This window comes from Eumetopias jubatus, unplaced genomic scaffold, assembly GCF_037043125.1.
Source record: "Eumetopias jubatus isolate StellerSeaLion01/CBP00866 unplaced genomic scaffold, mEumJub1_p1.0 scaffold_13, whole genome shotgun sequence".
Lineage (NCBI taxonomy): Eukaryota > Metazoa > Chordata > Mammalia > Carnivora > Otariidae > Eumetopias > Eumetopias jubatus.
In genome coordinates this window covers 32,992,561-33,017,614 of record NW_028274819.1, presented here as the reverse complement: position 1 = coordinate 33,017,614, position 25,054 = coordinate 32,992,561, and the positions used below count along the sequence as shown (strand labels likewise).

General features: G+C 37.1%; 1 protein-coding gene across 1 annotated transcript; it reads right to left on the bottom strand.

Annotated features, from left to right (window-relative positions):
* Nucleotides 1–360: 360 nt before the first annotated feature.
* On the bottom strand, nucleotides 361–25,054 carry CCDC34 (coiled-coil domain containing 34). The gene is made up of 6 exons (XM_028117710.2): nucleotides 24,696–25,054; nucleotides 18,044–18,179; nucleotides 11,254–11,361; nucleotides 3,288–3,446; nucleotides 2,588–2,729; nucleotides 361–900 (listed from the first exon to the last, which is right to left on the bottom strand). Exons 1-6 carry the CDS (start codon nucleotides 25,034–25,036, stop codon nucleotides 683–685), a joined length of 1,104 nt encoding a protein of 367 aa, XP_027973511.1. The 5' UTR covers nucleotides 25,037–25,054; the 3' UTR covers nucleotides 361–682.

Below are 25,054 nucleotides of genomic sequence, written 5' to 3'. Positions count from 1 at the left end.
TTAATTTCAAAACTAACCACCTAATTATAATTGTACCAAGTTTAGCAAAATATTATTAGTGTCTCAAGATTGCTACATACCAATCTAAGATCTGGAGCATATAACAATGTTTTAAAATTTCCCTTTCAAAAACTCAACCTTCATTTCTTTGTAATAAAACATGCCTCTAGTTAGTTATTTAAAAATATTTACAAAGGAAAAATACACCAAAAGTTATCAACAAAGACTGTTTTTGATTTCTGTAGGAGTCTAACCCATTTAAATTCTTCTAAGAGTTATCTTGAGTATGCAGTTTAGAAAATGCTTGTTTGAACAATTTAAGCTTACTCTTACTACGTTCATAAACAAATAAACACAGAGTATGAAAGAACACAACACAAATTGTTGGTTTTATTGGTATTACAATGTAGTTTTAACACAAGGTAAATATAAACACAATAGTTAGATATTCAGTCACTTATCCTGTGAACCAAAATGCCAAGATCAACCTTGAAGGACTTACGAAAATGAAAATGTATAAAGCATCTTCTTCAATTAGCTCTAAGGACAACATATACGAATGCAAAAATGTGAAAGTGTCAATAATCACATCAAATGTTCAGCTGTTGACTGAGGAGTAAAAAACGATTCTACTTTTAAAATTAAATAGCTTCAGGTAAAAGCATGCAATTTTCCACACCCACTATCTTTGTATTCTGCACAGAGTTCCAAGGCAAAGATTGCTTCTGGCTTTCTGAACCACCAGAGAGGATGATGACCTGCGTGGCTGACTTATCACAGGCCTTTTAGTCTTCTTTCCTGATAGGTCCTTAGCTTCTTTGGAAGGAGGCATATGAATGGGTTTCCATGGAATTGGATTATAAAAGGCTGGTTCTGGGTAAGAATTTCCACTGTAAAAATCTAAAATTATTAAAAAGTCAGAACAAAACAAAACAAGAAAAAACTTTTTGAGACCAAAGAAACTACTTATTTTTAAATTCCTAGAAAAATGTTACAGTATCAAAAGGGTAAAAATATCACTGACAAGCTGATTTAATTCATTTAAAATTTGAACTCTAACATATTTTCAAACAAGTAACATTTTTCAAATACAGTATTGTAGCAAAAATTAAAATATAAATAATTCTATAAGTCCAAAGAGTGTTGTCAAAATCTATATACATAAAAACTCATACAAAATTTTTATTAAGAAATTACTTTTAGAACCCTTAAACTGGGACGCCTGGGTGGCTCAGTCATTAAGCATCTGCCTTCGGCTCAGGTCATGATCTCAGGGTCCTGGGATCAAGCCCCACATCGGGCTCCCTGCTCAACAGGAAGCCCGCTTCTCCCTCTCCCACTAACCCTGCTTGTGTTCCCTCTCTCGCTGTGTCTCTGTCAAATAAGTAAAATCTTAAAAAAAAAAAAGAACCCTTAAACTGATCAAAATCTTCATTTTCTTAACTCAGTCTAGGAAACCACTGATTGTGTACTAGTTTTCCCTAGTCAGACACTGAACTTTAGAGAAAAAAAAGGTATACTGCATTATAGCTAAAGTGAATCAAAACTCTTGTTCAGAATCACTGGAATTCTAAATTATTATCAATCAAATTAATCAATTTCATAATTATCACTATAATTTTGATTAAGAATAGTAAAGCATTTGCAGACAAATGTTTATTAGAACAAAACTCATTAAAAATACAAAAAACTTAATAAAACAATCCATTATTGTAGCAAACAACTTCTAGTCAATATGTATCTTCCCACCTAATGTTTTAACTTTACTAATCAATTGTTTGGTTAAAACAACTGCTTATTCCTCTTTTTTTTCAAACAGAAAAAGAGAAAAGAAAGGAGCAGACCATGCCTAGTGCCTAGTAGCTGTAATGGATGACTTTTGTGACACGTAGGAGAGGCCTAAACCCTGACAGCAGGAATGTCGTTCAGACCCTGGCAACCCACTTTGACTGCATAGATATGTCAACACACACTTCACCAAGATGGTCAAAACAAAGTCTGGAATATGTTCTATTGTGTGAACAGAACAGAATGGGAGTATTTTTAATAATAAATCACTTAAACAAGTGAAGGCAGCTGTCAGCAAGGTATGAGCTTCCAACATGAAGTACAAAGGAAAACATGCACTGCCATTTATAATCAGAGCAAGCCTAAAGGCCAACCGGTTTTTTGTCGGGTTCATGTGCTGCCTAGTATTCCACCCTGCAAAAGGAATGTGCCAAAGACATCGGAAGCTCTGCCTAAGAGACGGTTAGAAGAAGGGGAGGAAAAATGACCTCTTAAATATATCCTCATTAAGGCTTCAAAAACCAAAAATATAAGAAAGTTCTATGTGTTTCTTAATGGCAGAAATCATTACTTTGCAGTTTTGTAACTACTGCCTTTAAAATATATCTGATTTATAGAAGAATGACAAAAAATTTGTAGTATCTCTATAGGAACACAGTGTGTTACAATCTTCCAGAAAATAGTAATTTGAAAGAAAAATGATTTTTACACATTTCTATTTCTGTCAAAAGGAAACATAATGTATAATATTTGCTCTTGCAAGCCATATTTATGTAAGCCACATAACATAAAAACCAACCTGTAAGTTTTCCATTGGCATAACCATAGCTCTTGGCAGCTGGACGAGGTTTATTTTTTGCATTTTCCAACCATTCCTTAAACCTTTTCTCTGCTATTTCCTTTTTTTCCTGTAATTCAGCTTGCCGTTGTTTTTCTTTTTCCTTAAAATGACAAGACCAAAAAATCTCTAGTGATGTTCTATAGCCAAAATTCTATTCTAATTCCACTCTTTTCCCCAATAGCTTCCCACCCCAATGGCTTACTAGTCATAAATACTAAATCATATTTCTATAATTTGATAACAAAATTAAACATGATCAGGGATGTAATCTAAAGGTGGCTGCTTGTAAACAACAAGACATCAAACCCAAGAAGAAAAAAAGCAGTTCACTGTTTATAAAATAGACAGTAATCTACAATGTAATAAGACTTTCATAAAAGTGCATTAAAAAATATTTAAAAGCATAAACCATGAAAAAAAGTTTGAACCTGACTGAAAATATATCAACAGGCTTATAAATATTTCTCAACCTAAGAAAACCACAAATGCATATTCATTTCTGAAACTTCCACATGGTATAAATAAGTAGGGATAGCTTCATGTATTTATTTTATGCTAAGGTGGTGCCAATTTTCTATTAGAAACTTTTTATACAATATAGTTGGCACATATAAACACTAAATCCATATATTCCAACTGGTCACTTTAATAAAAATACCTTTTCTTTCTTCTTCTTTTCACATTCTTCAGCATTTTTCTTCTTTAACCATTCTTGGTATTTTTCTTTTGCCTTTTCTTGCAAATGTTCTTTCTCCAATTCCTTTGCTGCTTTTTCCTCCATTTCCTTATTAATTTTTTGTTCCCTTTCCTTTCTTTTCTTAAATAAAAAATGAAGGAATTTTAATTGGAATATCTGTAATTATGCCCATAAAAGCAAGGAGTATTGCAGCCGTTTTCTATACTTCAGTTATTTCTTAAAAGAGGTGGTAACACAGTGGTTGACACAATGTAACTTATGAAAATATATAACATACCTGCAATTCCCTGGTCAATTTTAGTCTACCAGCTTTGCTGTAAGTTTCACGATGACAGTAACAAAGACCTTGCCCACCAAAGTACACTCAGAGCGTGTGCCTCTGCTAAGTAAACAGTAGGTGCTTGATAAAGATTTGTTGATTAATGAACAGAAATTACAACCTGTTAGATTGTTCTGAATCTTGTATTTTTTAGTAGATGTTTACCTTCACTCTAAAATAGGAGCCATACATTTCCTGACAGTTTGCCAATACAAATACTTAGATACAATCTTTGCCATCTGTGAGCTACAGAGGACCAAAAAAAATAACATTTTGGACCATTAAATACTGTTATAAGGGCACATACAGACAAATCTCTAGTTCTAATTCTTGTAAATCCTACATAGACCAGAGGTTGGCAAATTATGGTCCCCAGACTAAATATGGTCCTGTATTTGTAAATAAAGTTTTATTGAAACATGGCCAAACCCATTTACACATTTGTTGTCTATGGCTGTTTTTGCACCACAACAGCAAAGTTGAAGAGCTACAACAGAGACTGTATGGCCTAGAAAGCCTAAACTATTTATCTGGCCCTTTACAGAAAAAAATTTGTCTATGATTCAATGTTTTTTTCCTTTTCATTCAGAAGATAATTTACCAACCCAGCTACATTTTTTTTTTTAAAGATTTTATTTATTTATTTGACAGAGAGAGAGACAGCGAGAGAGGGAACACAAGCAGGGGGAGTGGGAGAGGGAGAAGCAGACTCTCTGCGGAGCAGGGAGCCCGATGTAGGACTCGATCCCAGGACCCTGGGATCATGACCTGAGCCGAAGGCAGACACTTGACTGAGCCACCCAGGCGTCCCCAACCCAGCTACATTCTAAATAAACCAATAACATGGCTTACTCTCCTTATCAAAGGTTTAGAAAACAATGTGCAAGGCATAAGTGTAAGCAGTACAAATGCCAGATGCGTTACCTTTCCTGGAGCAAAAGAAATATGACCGAAGAAAAAAATTCTTCCCCTGAAAGCATCTTGTAGAATACTTTAATATAAGCAATTCAAGTAACACCCAAGTAATAAACATCAGTTACATACAATATACATCAGATGCTATGCAGGAAACACAGGTCTTAAAATTCAAAGCCTGGAGCGCCTGGGTGGCTCAGTCATTTGAGCAACCAACTCTTAGTTTCGGCTCAGGTCATGATCTCAGGGTCGTGAGATCGAGCCGCTCCACTGCTTCTCTCCCTCTCCCTCTGCCCCACCCCCTGCTCTCTCTCTTGCGTGCACTCTCTCTCTCAAATAAATAAATCTTTAAAAAAAAAATCAAGGCCAAGTCAGTCCGCAAGATGCTATGTGTATTTCTGTCTTGCTGGGCAGCCAACAGCTGCAAAAAGGAATCCTTTCTTGCTGAGAACCCAATTTCCATTAAAACAGTACTGGACTTTACTTCATACTGTCAGAAAAGCTACAAGATTAAAAAGGATCTTGTAGTATATCTTGCTCACTGTCTGACTCATGAGACTCCTTCACAACCTCATCAACAAGGAGTCATCCAGTCCCTACATTGTCTTTAATTATAACAGCTAACATTTATTGAGTGTTGACTCTTCCTGTTACTTCTGTACATACTTTATACATATGTACCAAGTCAATTCTTATAACCACAATATGAGGTAGGCACTATTATAATCTCAATTTACAAATGAGGAAATGAGGCACAAAGAAGTTAAGTCATTTGCCTAAAGTCAAACAGATTTGGTAAGTGGCAGATCACAGATCATACAGACACTGAAATAAATGTTAAAAATAATTTTATGTCAGGGCACCTGGGTGGCTCAGTCGTTAAGCAGCTGCCTTTGGCTCAGGGCATGATCTCAGGGTCCTGGGATCGAGCCCTGTATCGGGCTCCCTGCTCAGTGGGAAGCCTGCTTCTCCCTCTACCACTCCCCCTGCTTGTGTTCCCTCTCTCGCTGTCTCTCTCTGTCAAATAAATAAAATCTTTAAAAAAAAATTTATGTCAATTAATTCAATTTAAATGAAATTAAATTAATAAAATTCCTTAAAATATATCATTTTCCAAAACTGATTCAAAAAAGAAAATAGAGTATCTGAATAACCCTCTACTTGCAAAAATAATTCAGAAATTAAAACTTTCCCACAAAGAAAACCCCAGGCTCTAATAGCTTCACTGCCAGATTCCATCACTTATTTAAGAAATAATACCAATTACTACACAAAGAATTTCAGAAAATACAGAAAAAAGGAACACATCCAAACTCATTTTAAGAGCCCAGTATTATTCTGATATCGAAACCAGGCATGGAAGTCATAATATACTAACAGGAATAACGCAAGATAACTGTTCTTATCATCAAAAACAGGAAATTCTTAGGGATACATTTAACAAAAGATGTATAATACCACTGTACCTTGAAAACTAAAAAACATTACTGAGAGAAATTAAACATCACCTAAATAAATAGAAAGAAAAATCATGTTTATAGATTTAAAATTTGATATTACTAAGATAGCAATTTTCTCCAAAATGATCTATATATTTAATGAAATCACAATAGTGTCAGGCATTATTAAAGCAAACATAATCAGAGAAATTCATAAGCTGATTCTAAATTGTATATGGAAAGACACAGAGTAACTAAAAAAAATTCTGAAAGAGAGGCAAAAAGATGGAAGATTTACACTATCTAATTAGAAGAATTATAAATTCAATAATTATAAAGCTATAGTAACAGGTCAGTGTGGTACTGGCACAGGACTAGATCAAAAGGAGAGAAAAGAGTCCAGAAATAGACCCATACTTATATGGACAACTGATTTTAAACAAAAGTGCCAAGGTAATTAAAAAGGGAAAAAAGATTATCTTTTCAACAAACAGTGTTAGAACAATTGGACATCCATATGCCAAAAAAAAAAAAAAAAATGAACCCTGACCCTTAACTCGTACCACACATTAAAATTAACTCAAAATACACATATAGGTAAAAACTAAAGTTCTACAACTTCCCGAAAAAAAGAATGGAGAATATTTTTACATATGTGGTATAGGCAAGTGTTTCTTAAATAGGACACAAAACCCACAAGGTACAAAAAAAATTTTTAAATATGGAACTTTATCAAAATTTAAAACTTCTCTTTTAAAAAATTACCATTAAGGAAAATTAAATGGGAAGAAATACTTGCAATACATACATGTGATAGGACTTAAAGGAATATATAAAGAAATCGTACAACTTATGAATAAGACATACAATTCTTCCACAAAATGGGCAAAAATTTAAGCATAAAACAAAACAGGAATGAGATGTAGAAATGGTTGATAGCGTTATAGACTGAATCGTGTTGCCCAAAATTCTTATGTTGAAGCCTTAACCCTCAAAGTGACTATGTTTGGAGACAGGACCTTTAAAGAGGTAATGAAGGTGATTAAAATCATAAGGGTAGGGCCCTAATCCCATAGGACTGGTGTCCTTAAGAAGAGACATCGGGGATATTCATGCAGAGAGAAGGGCATATGAGGGTATGGAAAGAAGGCATCCATCTTGCAAGCCAACGAGAGAGGCCTCAGGAGAAATCTTCGCTGATAACCAGCATTTTAGACTTCCGGCCTTCAGAACTATAAGAAAATAAATTTCTGTTGTTTAAGCCACCCATTCTGTGGTATTTTGTTGTGGCAGCCCTAGTAGATTAATACAACAAGCTTATGAAAAGATGCTAAGTTTCATTAGATCTCAGGGAAATGAAAATTAAAACAGCAATGACATACCACCACATAGTCACTAGAATGACTTAAACTGAAAAAGGCTTGAAAATATCAAGTTTGGCAAGGATGTGGTGCAACTGGAACTTTCATACAATAGTGGTGAAAATGTAAAATGATACAAGCACATTAAAAAACAGTTTGGCAGTTTCTTTTAAACACATACTTACCATACAACCTGGCAATTCAGTTCCTAAGCATTTATCCAAGAAATGAAAACAAAGGTCCACAGCACGACTTGTACATCAGTGGTCATAAAATTTTATTCGTAATACCCCAAAACTGAAAACAACCATTTTTCCATCAACTGGTAAATGGATATACAATTTGTGGCACTGCACAGAATAGAATACTACTCAACAATAAAAAGGTACAATCTCAATACTAGGAAATTTTAAAAACAAAAGAGGCCCAACTCAAAAGAATATATATTGTACGATTCCATTTATATGAAATTCTAGAAAAGGTAAATCTAATCCACAGAAACAGAAAGCAGACTAATGGTTTCCTTGGAGCTGGGACTACCTGGGGGTAGGGCGCAGGGGTTGAATGCCAAGGGACACAGAAAGTTTTTGGAGTGACAGAAATATTCTATATCTTGACTGTGTTGCTGTTTATTACATAGGTACATAACTTTGTCAAACCTCATCCAAATTAAGATAGGTTTATTTTATTGTATGTAAATTAGAGCTCAATGAAGCTTCTTTTAAAACATCCAAAAGACTTTCTGTAAACTTAAGCTGGAGAAGAGAGAACGGAATGCCCTTAGTTAGCACAAGGAGGCGAGCGCAGGCCCTGAGAGGAATGCACTAGGACAGAGCGGCCAGCTACTAAGTGGCTTCAGATTTTCTGGCACTCCAGGCCTACACCACACAGAGCACAACAATCAATCTTCCCTTTTGTAAGATGCAGCCCTCAGAGAACCTTTGTTTCTTGCAACTGAAGGAAACTAACAAAATAACTGGCTACTTAAAGTTTCTGAACTTCTGTTTTGGTTCCTTCAGTAGCATCTGGAACATAGTAGAAGTGCTGACTGCATGAATGATGCATTGGGTAACACTGTTATCATATGCTTTATCAATCTGAATTAATTTTTTACATTGAAAAATCAGTTCCATGTTTTGAGAATTAAAAGTGATTTTATTTTTAACTATTTTTTAAAACAATGAAGGTAAATAAGGCCCTTTCACAACAAATGTGATAACACACTGTAAAAAAAAAAAAAATGAATTAGTATGGCCACACAAATGTAAGAGTACCAGATGAGATAAGCCATTTATTTGAAAAGGATTTAACAATTTAGTGTCAGAAGAAACCTACTTTGCTAATGGATACATAAATTCTTTTTGTCTGATTTTTTGATAGAACACAGCGAAAATGACTTAGAGAAAATTATGTGCCAGATATAGCTAAAATGTGAATGAAGCTAGAGGCAGCAGAGACCACACACCATGAAATGTAAACAGAGATGCCAGACGGGAAGAGAAGAACCAGGAGAGCAGTCTTTACATAGAGAGGTAAATCTAACTGAGACTGAAAGAGGAAATCTGATAGGTTTGAAAGAAAAAAAAACATACAGTAATCAATTATTCCTTAACTTGTACAAGAGTTCTACAGAATAAATAAATTTAATTTCTCAGAGCTTATTTTTGAACCATTCTCATACTTATGGAATCTTGCTTTCAATAATTGGTGATTTATGTCAGGACAAATCATTTCCATCCAAAAGAAAAAAAAATTTTTTTCTCAAATAACTGGATTAGATCTACTGACACTAATTAAAATAGAGACTATATCATCTCTCAGCAGTATCTTACATTCTTAGACAAATAACAATTATGTTTGGCATGGTAAAATGAGCTTAATGGAGTTAGAAGATAAGAGAAGCTTTTAGAGGAGAGAGCATACTATTCTGTACATGTAAAACTGTTTTGTTTTATAGCTATAAACTACACAAAGTATCACACAGACCTTGCAAATAGTCACACAGACTTATTCTGATTTGGGCACTGATTCACAAAGAACTTTCTTATTGTATTATGGAATGAAGCAAACTTAAAAATAATGATTTACTTCTGAAATAAAGAACAAATACATTTATGGTTATAACACACATATGTCCAGCCAATTTTCTTCTTACAATACCTGGATGACAGAAGCTACATCATCTTCAACTTACTGAAATTATTGACCAGGTACTCTTACTAATGCCACTGAACATCAAATTCAATAATAGTTAAGGACAATTAGAATTAAAAATTTAAAACTCTGTCTTATAATCTAAACATCTGACTAAACTCATAAAATTGGATCAAATAATAAAAGCAATATCATTCTAAATATGTGAAAATTACAATAGAAAACAGATAAAAAGGTATTTTCAAAATTTCTAATTTGTGATCCAATAAAAGAATGTATTAAAACTGGAAGATAACAGATTTATTCATTCATTCCAATAACAAATGCTTACTGATCTTATAATAGAGAAAAAGTCATAAAAAAATAATTCTTACCCTTAACTGTCTTAAAATTAAAAGGAAGTAAAGACATACGCATAATCCAAAATAGCAACGAAACATATACAAAATGCAAAGAGATATAAATTGAACCAGGATTCAGAGAAGGAAAGAGTTTCTATTTCTAGGATGTGATCAGTGAATGATTCATGTAGGAAATACTTTGAGTTGGATAATAAGGGAAAGGTACGGTGGAGGATATAATGAGATTCCATGCTAATGAAGTATAATATAAAAAAATAAGGAAGTGAGAAACAGAATGGAAATGTTCTCAAAGTTTCTCATGAATACATACCCCCGGGGAGTGGGGAGCACAGTCTATTGCTTGAGATTTCTCTGAAATCTACTGTGTATCTTAAAAATAATGTAAAATTTATATTCTATCCCCATTAAATATCTATGCTTGCTTTAACATGAAAATTACATTTTTCCTCCCAAAAATTTTCAGTAAAACTAATACTCTAAGAAGATGGACCATGATTATCCTATGTGTGCTCCCAAAAGAATGCCAGTAAGAAGCAACAGCGTAAGATGAAGAGAACCACAGGTGGAAGAAGACATGGCTCAGAGAGCAGACTAGTAGATCTTTAACCAGTCAGGCTAGAATTGTTAAAACATTATTTAGAGGACAGCAGGGAATCATAAAAAATATATTTTGAATTGGGGAATGACATTCAACTTTTTCACCAACATCAGTCTGGCAAAGGCACAGAGGATGGATCATTCACTCAACAAATATTTTTGGGCATCTACTATGTGTCAGGCACTAACCCAGCTGCTGGAGAACTGAATAAAAGAGACAAAAGTCTCTGGTCTTATAGAGCTTACATCCAGTATGGGGAAATGAACAGTAAATAAGTTGAAAGATGTAATGAGACCAGACAGGAAGAGACTGCAAACAGGAGAGTGGTGACAATAGAGGAAAGGTGATGTCAGGGGAAGTCACAAACAACAGAATAACTCTGATTATGCCTAGGTGACTGAGATGACAGTAGTACTGATAACAGAAATCAAAGGAGAATGGGCAAAAATGGGTTGTTATAGATTTGCAGGCTCAGAGGTGCCTGCCAACCTAAGAGATGGAAGTCCAAGACCCCAGGAAGTCAGACCGAGATCCAGACTCCGTGACTACCTGCAGCAAGATACAAGGAAGCCACGTGAGGGAAAAGGGAGAGAAGCAGAGAACAAAGGGTAGAAGACTGAGACTTGATAAATGTCCGTGAAGGCAGGGGGAAAAAAAAATCAGGTCAAAGAATGAATCTAAGAGAAAATAACAAAAACCTAGGTTATGAGGAGTAGATGAAAAGAAGACTTTGCAAAAGAGCTGTCAGTATGTGGGTGCAGATTTTTTTTCCTCCTTACCTGTTCATTCTTTTTCTGAACCCATTCCTTGTGCTTTTCTTCAGCAATTACCTTTCTTTTTTCACGTTCTTCCATTTCTTTTCTTTTTTCTAGCTGTTGATTTAATTCCTATGGATTTTTATTCAAACAAAGGCAGCATTTAATAGAAGTACTCAAATCACATATTAAAAACAAGGCTGACATTAACCAAATTAAACAAGAATATAATTTCCTTTATAGAAAATACACCATTAGTGACAATAACTTACTTACTTAAGTAACTAGTCCATGATGAAAAGAAAGCATTGGTAAAAACTATAAGTCATTTTTTAGAAATGCAAATAATTGCTTGGCAGCAAAACACTAGTTTCTTAGACTAAACTTCAGCTAAATTACCCTCATTGAAATCAACTTTCCCACACATAAATTTTGGCATCACTGTATGCTATTGGCAGAAGCTCAAGAGAATTGCAACTTTTTTTAGTTATAAAAAGCTTCTAGATTCTTAATGCAGATAAAGGATAGGAGTTAAATAATCCCTAAATTAAAATTTTGATTTACAGTTAACCAAAGAAGAAATGTAAAGAAACGATTCAATTTTCTTAAAGGAAAAAAAAAATCCTGATTTTTCTTCACTGATTTTATAGCTGCTGGAGTGTAAAACAAAACCACATTCATATCCCAGATTATTTAACTGCCTTGCTGTCACTCGAATCTACACGTTTGGGCATTTCCTCAAGAGAAAGAATGTAGAAGGTATGGCCAAATAAAACTTCGAACTGAATGCCACCACTCTGTCACTCATCAGTTAAATTACTGCATTAGTTGAGAATGCTGTTCAAACTAGACTCCTAGGACTCTACTGCCATAATTACTGGTTATTTTTCTACTCTCTCCTTAGATACTAATAATCAGATACTTTTATATATCTTTCATTGGACCTCACTCCTCCTCCCCATCCCTCCCTTTCCCGAAGACCTACCTACTTGAGCGTGGGTACTAGTGGAAAAGCCAATTTTTCAACTCTCAGATAATTCCAGTGTTAAGTGAAATGAAGATAAAACTTGACACCAAGAACATATCTTTTGGACTTTAGAACAACTGGTCACAGGATGACCTCTCATGTCTTCCATGACCTCTCATCCTAAAATTCTGCTGCACAGAAAACAGCTGCCCTCACTCATTCAGAAAGTCTTCCAACTTTTAAACACTATACACCCCTCAACCCCTCACAAAGTAAAATATCCATCTGGTTTTTAAAGGGATTTATTCATGACCTCTGCAGAGGCTATGCCTTGATTATTCACTTAATGCTTTTTTGATGCAGTGTCTACTGCAAAGATAGCAAGAACTAGATACAGATGAAAATCCAGACGTCTCCAATCTAATGTGATTCTACATACACAAAAGAATTAAAGCACTGCATTGCGAAGAGTTGTGTATAACAGTTCCAAAAAGGGAAGGGAAGGGAAGATGAGATGAGAAACAGTGTGGACCAGGGCAGTCAGAAATGAGTACCACAGAGAGACAGTGAGGAGATTGCTTGACTAGATGAGGGAGTGGAGGGGGACAACTAGAAAATTAGAGTGTAGTACTAATCAGATGGGAAAAGGTCTTTGGAGACAGGCAGAGTAAATTGAACACTATGAAGCAGGAATACATGGCAAAGGCAATGATTCTGAACCTTTAAAGGCTGCAGACTGCATTTGAAGGAAGGAGAACGTCTCTGAGGGAGCTGACTAGGAGGTTTCCACAGTGCAGGAGTTGTGAGGGGAAGAAGGTCTGAGGAGGAGTGTGTGTATGACAGGCTAGATACAGATCTGACAACCACATATCCAAAATTTTCTAAAACAGTCTTATTTTATTTTCAAGGGAAGTAATTAAACATACAACTAAAAATATGATTGATTATATTTATGTACCCTTTTAAGATTCGTCACATAATTAAATTCAAAAATCAGGGAAAAAAAGGAGACTGTGTTCACAAATTTTAGTTCATGTAAGAATTAAAGGTGAAGAGTCAAAACTACCTAGAAAATGCAAACCTGACCCAAACTATGCTCTACTCTCAGGATGTCTGGTCAAGTAATTTGCTACCCCAGAATACACAACCCCCACCCCCAAACACACACACAAGGCAGCCCCTCTCAGAATTCCCAGCCTGAATGCCTCCACCTGTTTACCACCAGGGTACACCTCTTCTGAACAGAGCCAGTGTCTTCTCCCACAAGGCCCCTAGGATGTCTTCTGGGAGACCCCTGAGTTTCAACAGGATTATTGCTATTTTCCCAAACAGTGAATACTTGATTATGGGAAACCAAAATCCAAAGAGGATCCTAAACATACATTTTTATTTCAATAACTTTTGCTGACTTTCAAAGAACTTTTTACCACTGAGGGTAACAATCAGGAAAAGTGACAGTTTTGAGTTTCACCAACTCTAAACCCTGCCCTATTTCTTTGTTAAGGGCTGAAATGGCCACAGGCAGGATGGGGGAAAAAAAGAAAAAAGCACCTGGATTATTCACAACCTACATCATTTTTTATAATTTAGAACAGATTGTATTAAAATGTTGCAGTAATGTTAAAAATTAGAATTAACCAAAGATTATAGAGAATTTACAGCAGTCTGCTAGAGAATTTTTTTAAATAATAGAAATTTAAATATAAAATGTATATGATCTACAAAACCAATATGCTAGTTTTTATAATATTAATGTTCAACATTTACTATATCATTCAACATTAGTTACAGATGTAAAAAATTTTGTAAGCAGGTAATTTTGATGGATTAAAATAATTAAAAAAAAATTTTTTTTTAATTTTCTAAAACAGGGGCACCTGGGTGGCTCATTCGTTAAGCGTCTGCCTTCAGCTCAGGTCATGATCTCAGGGTCCTGGGATCGAGCCCCGCATCGGGCTCCCTGCTTGGCAGGAAGCCTGCTTCTCCCTCTCCCACTCCCCCCTTGCTAGTGTTCCCTCTCTCACTGTCTCTCTCTGTCAAAAAATAAAATCTTTAAAAAATAAAAATAAAAATAAAGAATGAAGGGGGGAAATTGGAGGGGGAGATGAACCATGACAGACTATGGAATCTGAGAAACAAACTGAGGGCTCTAGAGGGGAGGGGGTGGGGGGATGGGTTAGCCTGGTGATGGGTATTAAAGAGGGCATGTACTGCATGGAGCACTCACTGGGTGTTATACGCAAACAATGAATCATGGAACACTACATCAAAAACTAATGATGTAATGTATGGTGATTAACATAACAAGAAAAAAATAACATGAAAACTGAAAAAAAAATAAAAAATAAATTTTTTAAAATACTTTTTTAACTAAATCTTAGAGATGTCTGAAACAAATGTCTAAATGTCTGTTGCTGAAATAAAATTTATGAGAAGAGATGATCTTTTTAAGGACCCAATTATCCTTTACATTTTCTTTTAAGTTTTCAAGGAAGAAAATAAGACCACAGGGGTAAGTTCAAAATTAAATACTAAGTCTGACCCATTTATTTCTACAATACATCTTGATATTATGGAAAAAACATTTATTACATTGGAAGCTGAAAGAACCAGGACCCAGTCCCAGCTTTGCCATGAAATGCAATGTTGGCAAAGTTACTTTCTGGCCCTCAATAGGAATCTGAGATGAATTGTTCTTTATGGTTAATAATCTATGCTTTTAATGATATGATTTATAAACAAATTAGAGAATGCAGTAAATTAGGACAGAAGAATAAGAAAAGCATCACTTAGAAAATAAAATAAGGAAAAGGCATGAAAAAAATGTGAATACCACAACAGCACAAAATAAACTTATAAAGTGAGTAGTTGGCCTATATGTTAAGACATCCCTGGCATGACTGATATGCTAAGATTTATGCTAAAATATTTTAATTGCTTTAGAATTAAGTAATGATGTAGCCATAAGAAATTTCACACTACTAAATACGTGAAGAGATTTTCATCTTTCAACTAACTATACTCTGCTATATGCTTAATCATTGTGGTAGGGACTTTATAGTCATTATTTTAATCTGTTCTCAAAATATATCTTTAGTAGTTATTATTTCCATCTGCTTTAACACGTAACAATGAACTTTCATTGAATGTTTCCTATATACTAGGCTGTATCCTTATGTTCACTTAGCCCTCATTAACAACACTATGAAGTGAATATTATTCTTCCCCCTTTCATTGATAAAGAAATTGAGGCACAGCGAGGTTAAGGATATGCCCAAGATCCAAGTTTTGAATCCAGGAAGTACAGCTCAAGAATTTCTGCTTTTAGCCCTCTAGGATTGCGTCTCTAACATTTGGTTTATAAAGAGACTGGGGGCTCAGAGAAGTTGGGTAACTTTCCCAAGGTCACAGAATGGCAAGGCTAAAATTTCAGCCTTGTTCTGTGTGACTCCAAAGCCCAGGCTCCCTTACAAATTTTTTTGTAATTTAATTAACTTCTTTTATTGTATGCTGACTCTAAAAATGACGTGAAGTGGTCCTCCTTTCCTTAACATAACAAGTGAATTCTAGGGCACCTGGGTGGCTCAGTTGGTTAAGCGACTGCCTTCGGCTCAGGTCATGATCCTGGAGTCCCAGGATCGAATCCCACATCGGGCTACCTGCTCAGCAGGGAGTCTGCTTCTCCCTCTGACCCTCTTCCCTCTCGTGCTGTCTATCTCTCATTCTCTCTCTCTCAAATAAATAAATAAAATCTTAAAAAAAAAAAGTGAATTCTAGTGAGGTTAGAGATAAAGTTAAATACCATAAACTGAACTCCACTTTACCAATGGCTCACTAGATCAGTGTTTTCCAAACTTTTGAGTCCAAAACCAATTTAGTGGGTTATGAGTGGCCTTTAAAAACAAAACAAAACCAAACAAAAAAAAACAAAAAGAAAGAGAGAATAGCATACCAGGTTTTGCACAAAATTAAGATAGCATTTCAGATATGTACATGTATGGATTTGTGTGTGACATGAAGCAAAGTAGATTTCTCACCATGAACAAAATATTTTGAAAGCCACTGCACTAAATAATGGAATTAGTAATGTTAAAACTTGAGGCTGAGATAAGAGTCTGGGGTCTCAATAATACACACTCATTCTGAAAATAAATGAAAAACCTTTAAGAAGGCTATGAATAGCAATGATGTCAGTAACAACACTAATAAAATACCACCAGTCACATTTTGTCTCATTTAAACCTCACAAAAGTCCTGTGACATAGTTATTATTTTTATTCTTACTGTACAGACAGGAAATTGAAGCAAAAAAGTTTAAACAAGCCCGCCTGGCATCAAATCTTAAGGTCTTTCTCAAGCCCTCTGCCCTTGTAAGAGGAAACAAGTAGTACTGTGTACTTTTCCAGGAATAAATTTATTTTTTAGAATACAAATATCATGCAATAGGGAAACAGAATGCACTGGTTCCTAAAGTCATTTGAATCATGCCAAGCCTCCTGAATATGTGACTGCCTGTCTGGTTCAAAATCCATCACAGAAATAATTAGTTTCAAAACTGATATGGAAAATCTATTCCAAGGAAGATCATGGAAGGCAATGCTTTAGATCCAAGGATTTTTATGGCAACATAGTTATAATAGATTAAACTTAAATATATGACAACAGTGAACCAATTAACTATATTCTAATATACATCCAATACTTATTTTAAAGATTTTATTTATTTATTTGAGAGAGCACGCATGCACATGTGCACATGAGGGGAGGGGCAGGCAGAGAGGGAGAGAGAATCTTAAGCAGACTCCACTCCCAGCGCACAGCACATGGGACTTGATCTCACAACCCTGAGATTCTGATCTGAGCCAAAATCAAGAGTAGGACACTTAACCGATCAAGCCACCCAGGCACCCTATGTCTAATACATTTAAAATATATTTTAATAATCTTAGCCAGCCATTTAGAAATGATGTTGTAAAAATATTTAATGATACAGAAATATATTAACAGTGTAACAGGCAGAAAAAAGGTTACAAAAAAGTTTGATCCTGTTTCTTTAGAAACAAGACATACCCTTCCCCATTCAAATCTAATTGGTTTCTGTGATCAGATAGGGAGAGTTCAGATAGTGAGTCTGGATACTACGGGATGCCAAATCATCCAAATCACTTTAGTTGCTAGTTTCTCAACAGCAAATAGTAAGAGTTAAAAAAATGAAGGATTCATGTGAAAATGTATCTCACACTACTTTCTGAGTTTGGAGAGTGAGAGTTTAGAGACAATCACAAACACAGAGATGTCCATCAGCGAGGCAGGGGAGCACAGAGAACTGAAAAACCCCAAAAGCCCAGCAAATTCCCATCTCCCCACACGCACTCACTCTAGGGCACATGCTCTGAGTAATATGGGGGTAGATTCTGGTCTCTATTTCAATTTTGGTTTCTCTTTCTTAAAAATTTTACCAAGTAAATGCAGTTCCATTTACTTTAGCTAAATGTATATACAGTGAAGCTCCATTGTATGTGTCTTCATTTACACATTTCTAGATTATTTTTTTTAATATACACACAAGAAAATCTGGAAGGCTATATGCAATAATATTAACCATGGTTACCTTCAGGTGGTGAAATTAGAAATTCTAATGTTCTTAATTATGCTTAGCTGTATTTTCCAAATGTTCTTACAGTGAACATGTATTATTTTTACAATAAGAGTTATTAAAATGGATATAGCAAACATACAAATGGAAAATTTTGTTTTGAGGGATAACAACATAAACATTTTAATTTTGACAGCAGCTCTAATTTGTGAACTCACAGATTAAGCAAAGAGGATACTGTCTAGTTTTACCTCCAGAGCTTTCTGTTGCAAACGGTCACGTTCTTCTTTTTCTTTGCCAACAAACCACACTTCCCATGGTGTCAGGCGGCTTTCTGGTAGGTGCACCTGTTTCTGTTCTTCTTGGTTATCTTCTGATTCAGCCACACTATTCCAAAAGAGAGAACACGTAGCATTTGTACTCAAAACTCTTTGGCTTCACATTCAAAATCACTTAACTATACAGCAAAAGCAGAATTTAATAATATATTTACAATACTGTGATTTTTATAAATGCATAAATATGAATTAATTATATATAAATATACACTTGAAAATCATGAACAGAAAGTCCAATATTTGAATTGGTTTACCTATCAAACTGCCTTGGAATTCCTTCATCTTCTAAAATCACACTATTTAAAAACCCATTGGGATAACTCACACGCAGTCTATTTGCCTCAATGACAACAATTTTTTATTCTTAAAAATCTCTTCTCTGGACAATTAACTACAAGACATGATCCTAATCATATCCTAGAGCAGACTTTTCCCTTTTCATCCCTTAAATAGTTCAGGGGAAAAAAAGAACATGTATATATATGCAGAGAGAAAGATAACGCAAATGTGTTAACAATTAAGGATTCTGGGTGAAAGGTGAACAGAAATTCTTTTTTTCCTTAAGATTTTTTTTTTTTTAAGATTTTATTTATTTATTTGACAGAGAGAGAAACACAGCGAGAGAGGGAACACAAACAGGGGCAGAGGGAGAGGGAGAAGCAGGCTCCCTGCTGAGCAGGGAGCCCAACGCGGGGCTCGATCCCAGGACACTGGGATCATGACCTGAGCCAAAGGCAGATGCTTAATGACTGAACCACCCAGGCGCCCCAAGATTTTATTTTTAAGTAATCTCTACATCCAACATGGGGCTTGAACTTACAGCCCCGAGATTAAGAATTCCATGCTCATGTCCACAACAGCCAAACTGTGGAAAGAGCCAAGATGTCCATCGACAGATGAATGGATAAAGAAGAGGTGGTATATATACACAATGGAATATTATGCAGCCATCAAAAGGAATGAGATCTTGCCATTTGCAATGACGTGGATGGAACTGGAGGGTGTTATGCTGAGTGAAATAAGTCAATCAGAGAAAGACACGTATCATATGACCTCACTGATATGAGGAATTCTTAATCTCAGGAAACAAACCGAGGGTTGCTGGAGTGGTGGGGGGTGGGAGGGATTGGGTGGCTGGGTGATAGACATTGGGGAGGGTATGTGCTATGGTGAGCACTGTGAATTGTACAAGACTAATGAATCACAGATCTGTACCTCTGAAACAAATAATGCAATATATGTTAAGAAAAAAAGAAAAAAGAAGAAGATAGTTGGGGGGAAGAATGAAGAGGGGGAAATCGGAGGGGGAGACAAACCATGAGAGACGATGGACTCTGAAAAACAAACTGAGGGTTCTAGAGGGGAGGGGGGTGGGGGGATGGGTTAGCCTGGTGATGGGTATTAAAGAGGGCACATTCTGCCTGGAGAGCTGGGTGTTGTGCACAAGCATTGAATCATGGAACACTGCATCAAAAACTAATGATGTAATGTATGGTGATTAACATAACAATAAAAATTATTAAAAAAAAAAAGAATTCCATGCTCTACTGACTGCGCCAACCAGGTGCCCCAGAAATTCTCAATTTTTCTGTAAGTTTGAAATTGTCTTGAAATAAAGTTACAAAAAATACATATGGCTCTTGTATTCTTTAATGTTTTAGTTCTACTCCCTTTTATCAATTCTTCAGATGGTGTCTACGACTCTCCATTTTGGTTACCGCATCTCCCATATGCACCTCTGTCAGTCTGACTCGTCTAGGTACATGGAAAAGTAACTACTCAAGCTCAAGTGAAGTGGGGTGGGGAAATACTGGGCCTCAGCCAGATACACAAGCCTCATAAAACTGAGCAAAAGAAGAACCATTAGGACCCAAGTAAAGAAAGGTTGTTCAGGACCCAAGGCAGCTCTAAAGACTAGGTGTTAACTGTTTATCTTTGGGTGGTATCTGGGTGGCAGAACATAAGTAATTCTGTATTTTACACTTTCATATTTTCCAAATTTTCTGCAATGCACACATATGCACTACTTTTGTAAATGGACAGAAATTTTTATAATTCTCAATATAAAATAAAGAGTAAAAGATTTCCAGAAATAAATTTCAATATATTTCTAAAAAAATAAATAAATAAATAAATAAATAAATAAAGACTAGGTGTTTATAGACTCAGCTCCTCTGTCTCTTTAACATTCCTGCTTCAGGCCACCAAATGCCTCTTCCCACCACTCTGCACAACCTTTTCTACCTCATAGCTTCAGCTTACTCATTTTTTTCTGCTGCTTTCTTCATTCATCCATGCCCTCCTGCAATCTGTATTCTGGTGGGAAAGAGACACTGCTGATGTGTTGTTTATTTCTCATATGTATCTTTCCTTCTTCAGACTTTATCTGCTCCCACAGTCTCAACTATCACTAGGTGCTGATGATCAGTCATTCCAGGCTAGATCTTTCTCCTGAGCGCCAGACTTCTTTCCAACCATCTGATAGACAGCTCCACTTAGCTATCAACCAGCAACAACCAAGTCTAATCATCTTTTACCCTCTATCCACTACCCTCTCGACCAAGAAAAATTTTACTCCTCCTTTATAATCCTATGCCAGTGAAGAGTACCAAGAGTACTAAGAGTACTAGTTAGTCATGCCAGCAACCCAGACCTGTGACTCCTCCCATTCCCTCTGTCCAGATTTCCTCCCCCGACCACCCATACCCACATAATTACCTAGTGACGTCTATTCTACTTCTTTCCATTTTCTCAAGCCATTCTCCTCTTCTCCAACCTTACAACCACTGTCTGGACATAACTGGCCTTTCTCCCTGTTTCAAACCATTTTCCACAACTGTTGCCACATTCATCCTTCAAACGCATCCTTCTATCATGTCACTCCCTACCTCAAAGTTCTTCTGTAGCTCCTTTGCCCAAAAGATGAAATCCAAACTCCACAGCCTGACACCCATGAATTAGCTGCTGCCTGTCTTCCCAGATTCTTCTTATGCCAATGGCTGATCTGGACTATTTCGGTTTTGTTGAACTTAAGCAGACTGATGAATGTGCCACGCCCTTGTGCTCTGCAGCTTTGTCTAAAACTGAAATGCTTCCATCTCCCCATGTAGCCATGCAAGAGCTTAGACTTGGGAATAAAACATTTGGGGTGAATCTCTACCTGCTTCCTCCTGGCTAAGTACATTTCTTAACCTATTCAAGCCTCCATTCTTACCTGTAAAATGGAAATAGCGGCAGAGGCTACCTCACAGGCACTACTGAACGAGACAATCTATACTAAAGCACACAGATTCTGTGCACTCAGTAAGCATTTGACACACGTCATTTAGTAGAAGGAGGAGTATGGCTAATTCCCATTCTCCCTTTAAGAGTCAGCTCAGGCATTAATCTTTATTGCCTCACAGTAAAACTCTGCAAAAAATCTGGACTAAGTACCTTGGGCTTTCTGTCACTTGTCCATCTCTGCCATACACTATGAATTCCTTACAAACAGAAAGCATGTGTTAACTCATTTTTTATTTCAAGAGTCTAGCTTAGGGCCTAGGATATAGTAACCTCCTAAGAAATGTTTGTTGAGGGGCACCTGGGTGGCTCAGTCGGTTAAGCGTCTGCCTTCAGCTAGGGTCATGATCCCAGGTCCTGCATCAGGCTCCCTGCTCAGCGGAGAGCCTGCTTCTCTCCCTCTGCTGTTCCCCCTGCTTGTGTGCTCACTCTTTCTGTCAAATAAATAAGTAAAATCTGAAAGAAAAGAAAAGAAAAGAAAAAAAAGAAAAAAAAGAAAAGAAAAGAAAAGGAAAGGAAAGAGAAAGAAAGAAAGAAAAAGAAAAAAGAAGAAAAGAAAGAGAAAAAGAGAAGACAAAGAAGAAATGTTTGTTGGAAGAGCATGGTATTTTTTTTTGTTTTTTATTTTTTTAAATGACATTTTAAGGGCACCTGGGTGGCTCAGTGATAAGTGTCTGCCTTCGGCTCAGGTCATTATCTCGGGGTCCTGGGATCAAGCCCTACATCAGGATCCCTGCTCAGTGGGGAGTCTATTTCTCCCTCCCTCTGCCCCACCCCCCACTCATGCTCTAACAAATAAAATCTTTTAAAAAAATGACATTTTAAATATTAAATTCCTTGTCTTAACATTTTTAACAAATGATAACATATACACTACTAAATGTATAGCATATACACTACAGCGTTACCCATAATCGAGGGTCTCGATAAGCAGCTTTTTATGACTAAGATATGTATTAACGCATGGTTTTCCTAATGGATAGAGTGATACAATAAGCAGGATAGAGCTGGATAAACAGAAGGCCCAAGGCATATCATAAAAGACTCCAGGAAAATACTTGTCATCGTCTTGTCTGAAGTCAACTATGAGCTTCATCTCAGTCCTGTCCAACACATTTGAAGGCCCATGCATCCTCTAAGCATGGATCTATGTACACCTAAAATAACTGGAGCTCATATCACCATGCACACCTGATACCTGAGTCTATCTCTGTGTCTCATGAACAATGGACAAAAGGCATAAAATCCCACACAGCTATGGGTTTACTCCCTGGTCCACGGAGAGAATGCTCACTGCCTGGGACTGGGACTATATACAGCTCAGGCCACCTGCTCTCCTCCCCGCATCACCCCCAAACTGTCCAGGGCACCAACTAAAGGTTAGAGGTATGGAGGGTGACCGATGAAATTCTGTAAACATTTATCTTTCCTGAAAGGAAATGCTAGGTTTTCTGAAGCATTTGAAGACAACCGCCGTATCTATCTGTTCTCTAGGAGTGGGAATTAAGCATTCATCCAGCACACATTTACTGAACACCTAATATGCACCTGACACTTGCCATACACAGGCCCATCAACTCCTGCATTCTTTCCGGGCCACATCCTATCCCTTCGATTCACAGGGAACGACCTGTGATCAGGTCGTGATAAGGAAGCAGCCTTAACCCTGGGATGCCACCAGCTCATTTGGGCTTTGGCTAAAGTGAGACAAAAAACATGTCTGGCTCTTCTCCTGAGCTCTATTTGGTTAGGGCTTTGGCTCTTGGAAGCTAATGCAAGGTCTCAGTAGCCGAGCTGTGGTTTTGACAGCCATCATTCTATAGGTGGCTAAACTGTATCTACATTGCTCAGTCCTGTTGATTAGACCCAAAGGTATTTTCCAAAGCCTTAAAATTATTTTAAAAATCTTTGGGACCAACTCGATCCTGAAGAATGCCTACAAAGACCCACATGAAAATGGACTCCTGAAACTCTATCATCAAGTTCTACTATCAGGTTCATCAGAGGCCTGCAGTTGCTACAACCAGTCTGGACAAGTGGCTTGCTTGGTTACTCTTACTGATCTCCATTCCCATCAATGTACTTACTTTTACTTTTCATTCTTAAGAGACTCACTGCTATAACTGTGTATGCGTCATTTCATATGGTTCCATATTCCATTCATTCACTCTGGGTATGAATGCTTTACACCAAAGGGGCCTCTGTTGCTGCTTACACATGAAGCATAGGTTCTCTGGTCTGTGTTTCTGAGATCTCCTGTACTGTGCTGTACACAGCCTGACAATCAGAAACTTGTAAATGCTTTCTGAAGATGACGTATGAGTCTGTTCCAGAAGGGGCCTACGTTACTAAGTCTGTCTCAGTAAGTTATTCCCACAGGGATAGGCCCTTTGTTCTTATATACCCAATAATAGCCATGTAGCATAAGGAAGAGAGAACATGATCCGTATGCCTCGATACAAAGGCCAGCTCTGCTAATACCTAGGTATATGCCTCCGAATCAGACTTTTTTATTTGTATCCTGAGCCAGTTTTGTTATCTGTAAAATGAGTAGCTTAATTTTGGCTTTAATTTCATGAGCACAGGCCATGTCTATCTTGTTTATGGTCCCCAGTATCTAAACTAGTATATGGCACAAACTAGATGTTTGCTGAGTAACTGTAGAAATAAAAAAATTCAGATGATTTTAATATCTTTGGTTCTAACACTCTCTGATTCAATGATTTCTATTCTACTGTCAATTGAGTACGCAGACCAGATCCCACCTTGTCTGTGGATGCTGAGACTGACGTTGCTAAGCTGGGCTTCAGCTCCTCATTTATGACCCAAAATGTATACATACTGCTTACTACAACCTACTTCACCAGCAACCAGGTTTTTTCAAAACAACTACAGGTACTACTAAGGTGCAGTAAACAAATTTGGTGTTAAGGGTTTGAACAAGAGTTCTGGTGTGCACAATCTGACTTTTGAATATTCACAAAACTCCCGAAATGGTAGCAAAATTCTGTGTCTTTGAGACTACGTACGTTTTTCTGGGGAGTGTGACTGTGGCAATTATATTCTCAGGAAAAAAAGATTAAGAATCATAGAAAATCTGCAGGCATGCGTGAGCAATGGCCCACAACTCTTCATGTGCAAAAAGGAGCAGCACCTCAGGAGGGAGGTGCCCGCAGAGCCTCTGAGGCGAGGCCAGGAGGGGGTTGGGCCACCAGAAGAACGTACTTAGAAGGGTCTGAAGAATCTTGAGAGGGGCTGTATCGGCCGGCGGCCTCGGGTTTACCTGGCGCACCCCTGTAACTCCACTCCTCTCAGGCTCGCCACCTTAGCCTGTGAATCATGAGCACCTTCATCCACGTCTTCCTCATCCTCCCCGTCACCATCGTCGTAGTCAAACGGGAAGCTCTGGTGGCCGAGGGGAGACAGCAGCGACATGGTGGAATTGCTGCAGCTCAGCGGCGGCGACGGCGAGCACACCGTCACCGGCTCCAGCCCCTGCCCCCGGGCGCCCGCCATGAGGACGGAGAAGGAGCCGGAGGAGGGCCGAGACCTGGACCTGCAGCCGGCGGAGGACCGAGCGTCGGAAGGTGGCGAATCAGCCCCCCACCGCCCGGCCGCCCACATTGGGCCCGCCAAGTTCAA

Coding starts and splice junctions, on each gene's coding strand:
- CCDC34 (XM_028117710.2), bottom strand. CDS start 25,036: ATGTGGGCGGCCGGGCGGTGGGGGGCTGATTCGCCACCTTCCGACGCT. Junction 11,362..18,043: donor TGCAACAGAAAGCTCTGGAG/GTAAAACTAGAC, acceptor AAAAATCCATAG/GAATTAAATCAACAGCTAGA. Junction 2,730..3,287: donor AAAAGAAGAAGAAAGAAAAG/GTATTTTTATTA, acceptor TGTCATTTTAAG/GAAAAAGAAAAACAACGGCA.